Source organism: Chaetodon auriga, chromosome 18 (assembly GCF_051107435.1).
Source record: "Chaetodon auriga isolate fChaAug3 chromosome 18, fChaAug3.hap1, whole genome shotgun sequence".
Taxonomy (NCBI): Eukaryota; Metazoa; Chordata; class Actinopteri; order Chaetodontiformes; family Chaetodontidae; genus Chaetodon; species Chaetodon auriga.
Window position 1 is genome coordinate 222,630 of NC_135091.1, and position 13,526 is coordinate 236,155.

The window sequence follows — 13,526 nt, forward strand, 5'->3', positions numbered from 1 at the left end:
ACACACACACACACACACACACACACACACACTTTGCTGGATTTGACAGCAGTAAATGTTCTCTATGTCTGATGTCATTGATTATTGATCAGCTGCATCGAGGTCTCACAGTAGATTCAGACCAATGACGTCTCTCATTTGAGGAGAAGCGCTGTGATTGGTCTGATGCATAAACGTTCCTGCTGATTGGACGCTCAGGTTTAGTAAAGTTTAACAACAACCTTCCTCGTTCTTCCTGCAGAGACACAAACATGTTTCTTGTTAAAGATTCAATCAGAAAAACTGTTTTTATTTGTTTAGTAAATGTAAAGTTTGCTCCTTCAGGCTCTCCGTAGAGACCCTCCTACTCTCTGACAGCATCAACACAACGACCCTCACTGACCAATCACACGACCTCGCTGACAGACCTGCTGCAGCTGACTTGGTTAGGTTCTGTTACCATGACAACAGGCACCACGACCTGATGCTGCTCGGACGGCTGAAGACGAGCCGACGGCTGTGGCCCCTCTGGGCTCCTGTAGTTTCACTGTCATTCAAAGAACAGGCAGGTCAGACAGGAAGCTGTGCTGTGTTCAAGGTGTTTAATGAGACACAGGTGAACCTGAGGTTCAGGTAACAAACAACAACAACAGTCAGCTGACCGCCAGCTAATGACCACATGTGATCAGCTGACAATCAGCTGACTGCTCACATGTACAAAAGAGAAAAGAGATGAACGTGAAAACCAGGTGAGTCTGTCAGACAAACTATTTACATTCACAAACTGGACTTACCAACCTGTCTGTCTCCACATCACCTGCCCAGTTTCTATGACCCCGCCCCTTAGACATGACCCCGCCTTCATATTTATCCAGTGGGCGGGGCTAAACACATTCACGTTCAGTTCAGACGTTCAGTCACTGCAGAGGGTCTTTCAAAATAACGCAAATGTACATCACAGCAGAACACTTCCTGTGTCGCCTTCATAACACTGGACTACAAGTCCCATCATCCTTTGCAGCAGTCATTCATGTCCACAGTGGCAGATGAAGGACACCCTGGACAGACACACAGACAGCAGTTTCAATAAGCGACAAGACGGTGACATCATCACAAACGTTCACCTGTCTGTGTCTCTATGTGTCTTTCTGTCTGTCTCTCTCTCTCTGTCTCTACCTGCCTGTGTCTCTAAGTGTCTGTCTCTACCTGTCTCTGTCTGTGTCTCTATGTGTCTCTCTCTCTCTCTCTCTGTCTCTACCTGTCTGTGTCTCTGTGTGTCTGTCTCTACCTGTCTCTGTCTGTGTCTCTATGTGTCTGTCTCTACCTGTCTGTGTCTGTGTCTCTATGTGTCTGTCTCTACCTGTCTGTGTCTGTGTCTCTATGTGTCTGTCTCTACCTGCCTGTGTCTCTAAGTGTCTGTCTCTACCTGTCTCTGTCTGTGTCTCTATGTGTCTCTCTCTCTCTCTCTCTGTCTCTACCTGTCTGTGTCTCTATGTGTCTGTCTCTACCTGTCTCTGTCTGTGTCTCTATGTGTCTGTCTGTCTCTCTCTCTCTGTTTCTTTCTGTCTCTACCTGTCTGTGTCTCTATGTGTCTGTCTCTACCTGTCTCTGTCTGTGTCTCTATGTGTCTGTCTCTACCTGTCTCTGTCTGTGTCTCTATGTGTCTGTCTCTCTCTCTCTCTCTGTTTCTTTCTGTCTCTACCTGTCTGTGTCTCTACAGCTTGAGTTCGTTGGCAATCTTGGAGGCGACGTTCTTGAAGGCGATGGATGTCCCTGAGATCCGTTTGAAGCGGACTCCGTTGAGTGAGAGGCGGGGCAGTTTGCACACCTCCATCTCCCATTGGACGAGGCTGTCAGCGTGTCCGTCTCCATGGACACAGAGCAGCAGGAAGGACTCGCGCTGTTCGTAGTCACAGTTGTTGGCGTCCAGGACTTTCCTGATCTCCCTCATCATGTCCTGAGGCTCCATGGAGGACGTCGTCTTCATGCTCCAGGTGAACCTTAGGGAGCGAGGCTTCGACTCCTTCAGCTGAGGAGCAGCAGGAGAACCGGGATCCTCCTTCTGATCACATGACACATTACGACTGGAGGGGGCAGAGAGAGCAGAAATAAAGGTGAGCAGTTTAAAAATCAGCTAAGCCAATCAGAGAGCGGAAGGCGTGGTCTCCCTTCAGCCTGACTAACTTCCTGTTGTGTCACAGACATTTCATTTGTTCATAAAGCTACTCACAAACTTCTGATTGGCTGGTCTGTAGTACATTCCTCTAACTGCATAAGCCAATCAGAACAAAGCAAATCATAATCATACTTAACACTCAGCAGCATAAACATCCTGCTTCAGGAAAAAAAAAAAAAAAAAAACACCTGTCTGACTCACCTGGACCCCTCAGCTCGCCCATTCCTCTCAACCTCAGACACACCTCTGACAGGACACGAGGAAGGAGACAAGGGAACAAGGAAGGAAGGACGGAAGATGAGTTCAGGTGTTAGTGAGCAGAGGAGGAAGTTACAGGTAGAAGGAACAGCAACAGAAGAAGCAGACAGGTGTTCTGAGCCGGCCTGAGCTCTCATTTACACCTGTCAGGCCTGAAGGAGGTGCACAGCACCTCCCTCACTGTCATCTATAAAATCAAACCTGACCTGATGTGCTGACTAAGGAGAGGGCCGACTGTACGCTAACCTACCGATGAATCATCATCATCATCATCATCGGCATGGAGGTGGAGGTGCCGCCCAGTCCGAGCAGAGAGCTGCAGACGGAGCGTCAGTGGTCTGAGGTGACGTCTGATGGAGGCTGCAGGTGTTGTCTTTGCCTCCATCTTCAGATCCGTGTTCTCTGCTGTCCTGTCTGACCTCCACCTGCTCCTCCACCTCAGCCACCTGCTCCTCCACCTGCCTCAGAAGAAATGCTTCCCTTCGTCTTTCTCTGCCACCGTAAAGAAACATTGATCGGCACCTCGTTGACACGCAGCGGCGTTCGTGAGGTGCTTTGACCGTTTACGGCGTGGAGACGTGCAGAGGGCGGGACCTGAGGCTGAGCCACCTGTGCAGGTTTCCAGGTGGACTGTGATCTCTAAAGGGTGCAGGTGAGCGTGCACACACTTTAGGTACTGATCCTACACACTGTTTTAGAAATGAGAGTCCAGGTTCTGGTCCTGGATTGAGGTCTAACTCAGTCCTGACGTCATGTTTGTTTACTTAATTTAAATTTACCTGCCACAGTGACACACCTGTGAACAGTCAGACAGGCTTTTGTTGGCGTACCTTCGTGTGAGTTTGGACGTGAGTTTGGAGAACAGGTTGGTGGATCCTCTGGCTCGTGACTGGGCGAGAGGCGTGGCATCGTGCGACAGGCTGGGTGAGGCGGGGGGGCCGTTGTAGGTGGCGGTGCGTCTCTCTCTGAGCTGACCTCCGTGGAAGGTGCTGCGACTCGCCGTCCCCCGAGGGAAACGCAGCCGGTCAGGGGGAGTTGCTCCACTGCTGATGCTGTGGGTGGAGGCTCCGCCCACTGACCTCTGAGGAGGGGTGGTGGCTGAACTGGGGGGAACATGTTAAATCATTAGATCGCATGGGGTCTGACGTTACCTCGTTAGAAAAGACCGACATGGACTGAGGGTCTGCTCTCAAACAGCAGTCTGAGGAGACATTCAGCTACAGGTTAGCATTGCAGCTATCTGCCATGAGCTACAAAGCTAATGCTATGCTAACTTCTGAGGCTGCTTGAAGTTTAGCGTTTGGTGCTGATAAAAAATCTGAAAATACTGACACCATCACAGATCACACTGGTACCTGTTCTCCTTGCCGTTCTGGACCACCGAGTGTCGATCTGTGGAGTTCCTCTCACTGCAGACGTACGTGTTCCTCCTCGTCATGCTGGACGATCCGCTCTGACGGTTCACAGCACAAAGAGAAGAGACGCTCAGGAACAAAGCAAAGAGAAACAGAGTGTGTGCTTCACGGTCAGATAACAGAGTCGGACCTGCACGTGTTCTCAGAGCTCCATCAAACGGTTTGATAGCACAGTTTCTGTGAGGAGGCCACAGCTTGAACCTCAGACCTCATCTTCACTGATGTTATCTGCAGCTGCTCATGAGAACGTGTGCTGGTTAGAGCCTCCTATGTTCTTCTGCTCGTGGGTCTCTGGGCGTTTTCTTTAGCTCCTCCAGCGTTTGTGTTCTGCGTTCTGTTGGTTCTTCAGATGTTTGATCAAACTGTTTTTTAAAATGTGATTTTCAGCCCTCCAATCCAGTGAATTCACATTGCTGCTTGACCTTCGTCATCATCGCTTTCCCAAAAATATCTCCAAACTGCCAACAGTGTTGCTCCAACACTTACCTGCTCAACCGACCAGAGGAGAACGCCTCGTGGTATCAGAGTAGTTTTATGAGTACAAGTACGCGCACACAGTATCAGAGTCAATACCGAATACTGTATCGGTGCATCTCTACTGAACATAAGTCTGAAAGGTGTAAAATAAAGTTTAAAGACCCGAGAGCCTGTTTAAGGTTTCCTGCTTTCACACCTGTGTTCACCTGTCTGACATGTGAACTCACGGTGGGCGTGGCCGACGTCTTCCTCCGCTCAGGGATGTCGGCCATGTTGGGGTTGTTGGCGTTCCCCAGCAGGGGACTGCCTCCCTCTGCAGGACTGGACTTCCTGTTCTGACCTCCCACCTCCTGCTTCACTTCCCCATCTGCTGATGCCGTTGCCTGACTCCTTCTGGAGTGAGGAGCAGCCGAGGAGGCCGAACACACTGGAGGGGAGCAGGGGGGAGGGGAGGAGAGGAGGAGTGGTGAGGAGGTACAGTCTGTAAATGTAACCTGGATTACATCCTGGTCCTGGCCTCAGTATGTACCTTGGTCGCTGTACCTCCTCTGTTTGGAGGAGGAGGAGTGCTGGTTGAGGAGGTGAGCAGGAGACTGGCTGCTGCTGGACGGACGAGGTTTGAGCAAAGAGACGCTGCTGGAGGACGAGGAGTCACTCGCCTCCACCTGAAGAACAAACACAACACTGTTCATATGACTGCTGCTTAGCTCACCTGTTGTTACCGCGGTAACCACCTCTGACCTCAGCGGCCTTGCGTCCCAGCAGCAGGTAGGCGGCTGTGATGTCATCATACTTCATCTTGGTGAGCGAATCATTGATCTCTTCTCTGGAGTAACCCATGGCCACCATCATGTCTGAAACACACACAGCACAAGAACACTGTCAGGTCTGTGGAGCGTCCTTGCTTCTGATTGGCTGCCGGCAGCTCTGACAGTGCAGGAGGCGGAGCAGAGATAGCCTCACAGTCAGTCTGTTACTTTACGTCCATGCTTTCTTGCAGCTAAATAAAGACACTCAATCACCTCCAGTTCAGAGTCACCTGCTGATGAGAACCATGTGACACCGTCTGAAGGTCCACAACGATCCAGGAAGTGGACCTTCAGTTTGTTTGTTTCTGTCAAACTCGGGTTGAACAACAATATTATGACAGACATGTAAGCTGATCTAAACCGTTCGAACTCAAAGGTCTGTGTGTAACATGTAAACCTCTTCATCATGTGTACTTGTACTCTAAGTGCTGGATCAAATAAAGGACTTAAGATGCAAAAGTGTACCGATCCTCCTCTGGTCTCTGATGTCCAGCTCCGGTTCGATGAAGGGTTTCAGCGCCTCTTCGTCAGAGCCGGAGTTGATCCAGCGATCCTTCATGATTTGCTGAGGACGAAACATTCAGCTGATCAATCGAGCAGCTCAGAGGACACGACAGCTTGGTGCTAAAAGAAAGACCAGACAAACCCACGAGGACAGCCGGCCTCCCCAAGACGGATACGCTAACACAGAGCTAGAGGATTAGCTGCTGTTGCTAACTGATGCTAACTCTCCTCCTCTGCAGTTTCAGTCCACAGACACTCAGTCCTCTGAGACAGAAAACAGGAAGAAACTGACAACTGTTGACTTTGCCTCAGTGGACTGAAATAATCCTGTCTGTCTGTCTGTCTGATCTGACTCATGACACAATCAATGACACAGTGAGAGTTCAGCTCCAGCTGACGAGCTCTGACCTCCAGAGTTCCTCGTTTCCCCGGATTCAACACCAGGAACCGTTTGAGCAGGTTCTCACAGTCAGTGGACATGTAGAAAGGAATCCGGTATTTACCACGCAGCACTCGCTCCCTCAGCTCCTACAGACAGACAGACAGACAGAGAGACATCAGACAGGCAGACAGACAGGCAGAGAGACAGTCTGTCCCTGAGGGACTCCACTCGTCAAACCACTGTTCCTGTGGTACTCACCTTGAGGTTCTGTCCATCAAACGGCAGAGATCCACTGACCAGAGTGTAGAGGATCACACCCAGACTCCACACATCCACCTCTGGACCGTCATACTTCTTACCCTGAAACACACACACACACACACACACACACACACACACACACACACACACAGAAACACTACAGTTACACACAGATACACTGAAGAGAGACGACCCAACAAACAACAGAGCCAGAGCAAACATGGATGCCAACTGTCATGGCTGCCAACCAGCAGCTCTCACTTTTCATACGCAGCACCATTTGAGCTGAAAAGACCAAAAACATGAGCAAAGATGATCCAGTCAGGTCCTGGATCCTGGTCCGAGATTCTGGGTGGAGGACTATAGAGTCCACAGAGGAAGCTGGAGCAGAGTCCATTTCGTCACATGAAGCTCACTTCAGGTAAAGTTCTTCACTTACAGGTATGTCTCCCCTGACCAGCAAGTGATGTCATCACCAGCTGCAAACATCAAACACACTTCAATGAATGAATGAAAGAGTGTGTTTACCTGAAAGAGCTCAGGAGCAGCGTACGGAGGAGAACCACAGAAAGTGTCCAGTTTCCCACCGACAGTGAACTCATTACTGAAGCCAAAGTCTGCTATTTTAATATTCATGTCAGCATCCAAGAGGAGGTTCTCAGCCTGCAGGAGCAGAGGAGGAGGAGTGAGAGAGGTGGAGAAAGGAGGAGGAGGAGAAGGAAGGAGGAGAAGGAGGGAGGTGGAGGAGGAGAGAAGACGAAGAGAGCGGGGGAGGAGGAGAGAGGAGTAGGAGCAGGAGGAGGAGGAGAGAGGCGGAGAGAGGAGGAGGAGGAGAGGAGAGGAAGAGAGAGGGGGAGGAGGAGGAGAGGAGAGGAAGAGAGAGGGGTAGGAGCAGGAGGAGGAGGAGAGACGTGGAGAAAGGAGGAGGAAGAGAAAGGCGGAGAGAGGAGGAGGATGAGGAGGAGAAAAGAGAGGTGGAGAAAGGAGGAGGAGGAGGAGGAGAGAGGAGAGAGGAGGAGCAGAGAGAAGAGAGGAGGGGGCATGTGAATGTATTTTCATGATGTGTTTAAAGTCAGCTGGGAAATGTAAGATTTCAGTGTGTGTTACCTTAAGGTCACGGTGAACGATGCGTTTCTGATGGCAGTACTGAACTGCAGACACAATCTGCACAGAGACACAGGCAGGCAGGCAGGCAGGCAGGCAGGCAAACAGACAGACAGACAGACGGACGGGCAGAGAGACAGACAGACAGACGGGCAGAGAGACAGACAGGTTCAGACCAGTACGTGGTGTGCTTGCTGCCTGGCTCAAAGGCAGCACCTGATACAGACAGAAGAGCTGAAACGTCAACGACAGAACAAACATCATGAACCAGGTTCTCCATCCAGCTCACTATGGTATTATGGGATGCAGGTCCCTTCAGGGTGTCACCATGGTAACAGCAGTGTGTGTGTTACCTGTCTAAATTTAGCTCTGGCCTCCTTCTCCTTCATCCTCCCATGAGCTACGAGGTAGTCAAACACTTCACCTGCACAAAGACACACAGATGAAGGTCACCTCCAGCAGAGACACAAGGTGACAGTGAACCTGACACTGGAGAAGGTCAGAGGTCATACACCTGGTTTGACCACAGACAGTCCTGATGTTAATCCAGACTCACACAGCTCAGCCTGGTTCAGACCTTAGAACCAGTTTTAAAGGTAAAGATGAAGGTGTGACTGACCTCCACTGGCATACTCCATCACCAGGTACAGAGTCTTCTCTGTCTCTATCACCTCAAACAGCTTCACTGTGAACACAGACAGGTGAGACAGACAGACAGGTGAGACAGACAGACAGATGGACAGACAGACGGACAGACAGACAGAGGGTGTTTGTGTGTTGCGTTACGTTACTCACCGATGTTTGGGTGATTTAAGATCTTCATTATTCTGACTTCTCTGAAGAGCTGACGGACAGACAGACAGGCAGGCAGGCAGGCAGACAGACAGACAGACAGGCAGGCAGACAGACAGACAGGCAGGCAGGCAGACAGACAGGCAGGCAGGCAGGCAGGCAGACAGAGAGACAGACAGGCAGACAGACAGACAGGCAGGCAGGCAGGCAGGCAGACAGACAGACAGGCAGGCAGGCAGGCAGACAGAGAGACAGACAGAGAGACAGACAGGCAGGCAGACATAGAGACAGACAGAGAGACAGGACAGGACATTAGAGTGTGACAGGTTTGGATGTGGTCACAGATTCATTCGTTCACACAGTGACATCACATCTTCCTCTCTGTGTCAGAGGAGGAGGTCACAGTCTGATTTCTGACCAAGAGGCCAAAACATATCCTGATGCTAACTGATATACTGTTAAATGTGGTCACATGACTCGTGATGTCACATAAGGCAGATTCATGAAGCACATCATGTGACAACGTTTTTACTGCTCGGCCTCACTGTCCCTGACTCACAGTCTGGACACGGTGCCGGTCGGGCTCTGAACTGCACTGTTGAACGGAGACTCTGGACGAGTCATTGGCCGTCACACTTGGACCAATCACTGCTCGGCTTGTTGACTGAACGCTCTTCTGGAGAGGTGAACTGAGCTGCGCTGGTTTGTTGTCTCATGTATTTAACTGTTTGTTAAGGTCTGAAGGGCTTTTTGGTTTCTGTTTCTTCATCATCATCATCATCATCATCATCATCATCTGACAGACGTGACAGCACATCAGCGCTCTTCACTTCGAAGACAAACCTGTTCTGAGCGAACAGACGTCCACAAGCTGTCTGGACATTTTCTCAATATACGTCAGCAGAAAACATCACCATGTCAGGTTTTTCTATTCAATGCGGTGCAGCCTTAACTGTTATCATCACAAATCCAGTCCGGATCAGACTGACTCACCTTCTGCAGGCTGGTCGGGTTCAGCTGGGTCTTATCAATGATTTTGATCGCCACCTTTCAAGAAAACAAAGATGATCGATTGATCTTTAAATCAGGATGGAACAAACTTTATTTCACTGAAAAACATTTTGACTCAGTCTGTCTGTCTCCCAGTCTGTCTGTTTGTCTGTCTGTCTGTCTGTCTGTCCGTCCCTCAGTCTGTCTCTCAGTCCGCCTGTCTGTCTGTGTCACCTCTCGTCCTGTCAGGACATGTCGAGCCAGTTTCACTTTTGCAAAGTTTCCTTTCCCGATGGTTTTCAGCAGTCGGTAGTTTCCGATGTGCGGCGTCTCGTCTGCGGTGGACGAAGACGTTTTACAGCGAGCGGAGCGGACAGAGCGGGACGACACCTGACCACGGCCATCATCCACTGAAGTATGCTGTGAAAATAAACACATCACACAGACAGACAGTGTGTAGGACTGCAAACATTCAGTCAGGTACATCTTCCATTGATCAGCTGATGGTTTACAACAAACTAAAAAGCTAACGTTCGCAGAGCAGCAAAGGTAAGGCAAGGCAAATTTATTTGTACAGCACAATTCATACACCAGGCAATTCAAAGTGCTTTACAGAAGCATAAAATACATTAAAATCATACATTTCAAAGAAAGAAAGAAAGAAAGAGATTAGAAGAGAACAGAAAAATAAAATAATATACAATTAAAGGAAAATTAAAAACAGAAGCCAGTAAAAGACAGTAATTTAGCATCTAGAATGATTAAAGTCATTGAGCAGATATATTTACTTAAAGTAAAAGCTTTAGCAAATAATAATGTTTTCAACCCAGATTTAAATGAGCTGACGGTTGGTGCAGACCTCAGGTGTGCAGGGAGAGTGTTCCACAGGTGAGGAGCATAATAACTGAAAGCTGCTTCACTTTGTTTGCTTCTCATTCTGGGAACACACAGTAGACCCGTCCCTGATGACCTGAGAGGTCTGGATACTTCATATGGAGTCAATAAATCTAAAATATATTTCGGTCCTAGACCATTTAATGCTTTGTAGACCAACAGTAAGATTTTGAAGTCTATTCTGTGACTCACAGGAAGCCAATGTATTGATCTGAGGGCTGCTGTGATATGGTCCATTTTTCTGCTGTTTGTAAGGACTCGTGCAGCAGCATTTGGAATCAGCTGTAGTTGCCTAATTGATTTTTTGTTTAGGCAAGTAAAGACTCCATTGCAATAGTCCAACCTACTGAAAATAAATGCATGAACAAGTTTTTCCATGTCTTCTTTGGACAGACATCCCTTAATTCTGGTTGTATTTTTCAGGTGGTGGTAGGCTGATTTGGTAATGAGCTTTAAATGGTTGTTAAAATTCAGGTCAGAATCAATAATTACACCAAGATTTCTGGCTTTATCTGTTGTTGTCAGTGACATGGAGTTAAGGTGAGCACTGATCTTTGACCTTTCATTTTTGGGGCCAAATACAATCACTTCTGTCTTATCTGCATTAAGCTAAAGTCAAACTGGATTCAGTTCAGTCCACAGACCTGCTGATCTCTTCAGCTGGAGATCCATTAAAAACACAGCAGAGGTCTTCGCTTCCATCAATAATGGATCCAGTTTGAAGTGTACAATCCCAAACATACCTGTTAGTACACCTGTGGAAGTCTGTAGTGTTTTCAAAGTATGGGACTAACTTCTCAGATACTCTACACCATGACACCTACACACACACACACACACACACACACACACACACACACACACACACACACACACACACACACACACACAGGTAGATCAGCTGAGTCTGAGCCTGTAGCCCAGAATAACTACAAACCAGATCAGAGGAACTGGGTCAGAACAGGTACAGCAGAGCACCACTGCTTTATGTAGGAGCCTTTCATCTGGATTTCAGGATGTTGCAGACACCAGCCGACACTGACAGACTCCGTCCAGCAGGAAACATGTGACCTAACTCTGATTGAAGTAACCACTGAGAGAGCAGGATGTGGAGCAGGTTCGGTCAGACAGGTCGACATACCTGACCAGTCACTGAGGGACAGACTGCTGTTCTAATATCTTACTAATAACACAGAGAACACTCACTGTTCAGCTGACCCCCCCTTAACAACCTGTAGGACCCCCAGCTGCCTCCACTTTTTGATTCTCAAAAGTGAACCTCATTTCATCTCAAAACCTAGACCTGCATCCATGACCCTACAAACCTCTCAAGGACCCCTTGAACCATCAAAAGATCCACTGGAGCCTCTTCCAGGATACCTGGAGCCCTCTTAGAGATGTCACAACTTAACAAGACCTCCAGGAATCTCCCTGAGAAGGCCTGGACTTTCCTCAATGGCCCCACGTGGCCCTCAGGATGCCTGGGATCCTCAATAGGAGCACTGTAACATTGTCCAGGACACCTGAAACCTTTTCAGTTGTCATTTAATTATTGACAATGACACTTGTCCTCCTTAAGAACACCTGGAAACTCATCACTGACCCTTCTGAGGAACTTCTTGATTCTTCCAAATATCTGAACCCTTTGGTGTCATCCAGGCTCCCTCTGACCCACAACAGGAGCCCCAATATCTAGAAGGACACCTGGAATACTCTGATTAATTGTCTCACAGCACCTGTGAAACTTCCAGAGACCCAATGGAACCTCTTCAAGGGAAATGGACCTTTTAAGTGTTTTTCCCATTTACTACACTGACGCCTAAAACCTCTCAGACTGCCAGGAAGCTGTGTCACTACACCTGGGATTCACCCTGCGAACACCTTCAGCCACACATTAACTCTGTAAACCATGAAATCCGTGAATGCGTCTACTTTCATTATTTACGTTAAGGATTAATGTATTTGTTTTGTTATCATGTGTGACTTTTAGACTTAGACTTTTGGTTTACCTTATTAAAACAGCTAAAGTTACTGACTCAACAACAAAACAACAAATAAAACATTATCACACACTAAGATTAACTCACGTTTTCGGCGTCTCGCTCGTTGACAGTGGGCAGGGGGGTCCTGGTGGACATATTACCCGGGTCAGTGTGAGGGAGGTTCGGTCATGAAGCCGCCTGTCCTCCCCGGAACACCTGCCTAAACTTAGCGGACCGCCTGTAGATTGGTTTAACTTCAGGTTTTGTTCAGATCAGGTGATCACCCGGCATCACCAGTTCAAGTCCTGACTACAGGCCCAGAGCGTTATCTGCCCCGACTGGGCTCGGCTCGACTTCTTTTCCGGCAGTTTTTAACCGACATAAATCCAAAGTGAACAGGAGCAACAGTTCCTCTTTACTGGCTAAGTTAGCCGGCTAGCCCGTGGCCGCCCGGCAGGACCGGGTGTGTGTGTTTCTGGGACCAGAGCGACTCCAGGTCCGTCAGCTGATCTCTGCTTCGGGTCGGGTCTGAGCGACTGTCCCGGTTCTTTTGACTGACCGTCGTTTCGGTTTGTTCAGCTGCTCCTCATCCTCCCCGGAGAGACTCTTTGCTAGCCGCTCCGCTAGCCACTGCCAAGATGGAGGAACAACCAAACCCAATGCGTTGACGGGATGTGACGTCACGGGCAACGTGGGACGTGATTGGTTAGTCGGGCCGAGCGGCGGCGTTTGTTGTTGCTAGGGTGACTGGACGGAAGGATTGGACGGTACAGTACTGTGACTTCACAGCGTGTTAAAACGCATTACAGTTCATACAAGTTACGTCTGCTCTTCAATAATTAATAAGTTTTAAGCAAAGTCTGGTGGAAATTCAGATTCAGATTCAGAAAAACCTTATTGATCCTCACAGGGAAAGTAGAGTTACAAACTGCTATAAAAATATAGCCACAATTATACTAATAATAATCACAACTTTGCGAAACCTGGGGTGATCAGATGCACTCCGAGCTGGGCCAAACCAATATAGTCCAAACCCTGCCAAAAAATTCAAGAAGTGACAGCAGACCAGCAGCCGAGCAGTGCCCATCTGAGGGTCTCTGCCGGACTGCCACAACACCACCAAAATCTGCTTAAGATGAGGTGTCCCCACACAGGTTACCAGGATCCCAATGAGGTGAAGACCTAGCAGTCATATCCTGAAGGCATGCACTCCACAAGGTCTGGAGACCAGGAAGCAGCCAGACACAGGACCTCCACTGAGACATCCTTTAAAGCACTGTTGAAGACGTGGGGAAACATTCCAGAAGTTCCTCTCAGAGATGTGAGGTCACATGACCAGCAGGGGGCAGCCGGACCTCACAAACACAAGACATATGTTCACATCAACTCCGCCAGTCTGAAAGGCTGGTCCTTGACAAGACTCCAGGAGTCCATGATACGTTTACACAGGTTCCAGGGTTCTTGAAAATGCTCCAGGAGTCACTGAGAAGGCAGTTTGATGGA

At 48.8% G+C, this 13,526-nt stretch overlaps 1 protein-coding gene across 3 annotated transcripts; it reads right to left on the reverse strand.

Annotated features, from left to right (window-relative positions):
* Nucleotides 1-35: 35 nt before the first annotated feature.
* On the reverse strand, nt 36-12,689 carry LOC143336722 (MAP/microtubule affinity-regulating kinase 3-like). Of its 3 annotated transcripts, XM_076757011.1 has the most exons (19): nt 12,129-12,689; nt 9,382-9,567; nt 9,151-9,204; nt 8,161-8,209; nt 7,985-8,050; nt 7,719-7,789; nt 7,369-7,425; nt 6,790-6,924; nt 6,259-6,360; nt 6,027-6,146; nt 5,580-5,679; nt 5,047-5,159; nt 4,835-4,970; nt 4,533-4,732; nt 3,769-3,866; nt 3,244-3,516; nt 2,357-2,401; nt 1,682-2,063; nt 36-1,037 (listed from the first exon to the last, which is right to left on the reverse strand). In XM_076757011.1, the coding sequence occupies exons 1-18, from the start codon at nt 12,177-12,179 to the stop codon at nt 1,694-1,696; spliced, it is 2,226 nt and encodes a 741-aa protein (XP_076613126.1). In that variant the 5' UTR covers nt 12,180-12,689; the 3' UTR covers nt 36-1,037; nt 1,682-1,693. The 3 variants fall into 3 exon arrangements, with proteins under 3 accessions (XP_076613126.1, XP_076613127.1, XP_076613128.1); XM_076757012.1 differs by lacking the exon at nt 2,357-2,401 and having other exon boundaries at nt 12,129-12,675; XM_076757013.1 differs by lacking the exons at nt 7,719-7,789; nt 7,985-8,050; nt 8,161-8,209 and having other exon boundaries at nt 12,129-12,664.
* Nucleotides 12,690-13,526: the final 837 nt, after the last annotated feature.

Excerpts from the sequence above, each read along its gene's own strand:
- LOC143336722 (XM_076757011.1), bottom strand. The coding sequence starts at position 12,179 with ATGTCCACCAGGACCCCCCTGCCCACTGTCAACGAGCGAGACGCCGAA. Across the intron at positions 9,205-9,381 it reads ATGTCCTGACAGGACGAGAG|GTGGCGATCAAAATCATTGA; the intron begins GTGACACAGACA and ends TTTTCTTGAAAG. Across the intron at positions 5,680-6,026 it reads GGAAACGAGGAACTCTGGAG|CAAATCATGAAGGATCGCTG; the intron begins GTCAGAGCTCGT and ends TTTCGTCCTCAG.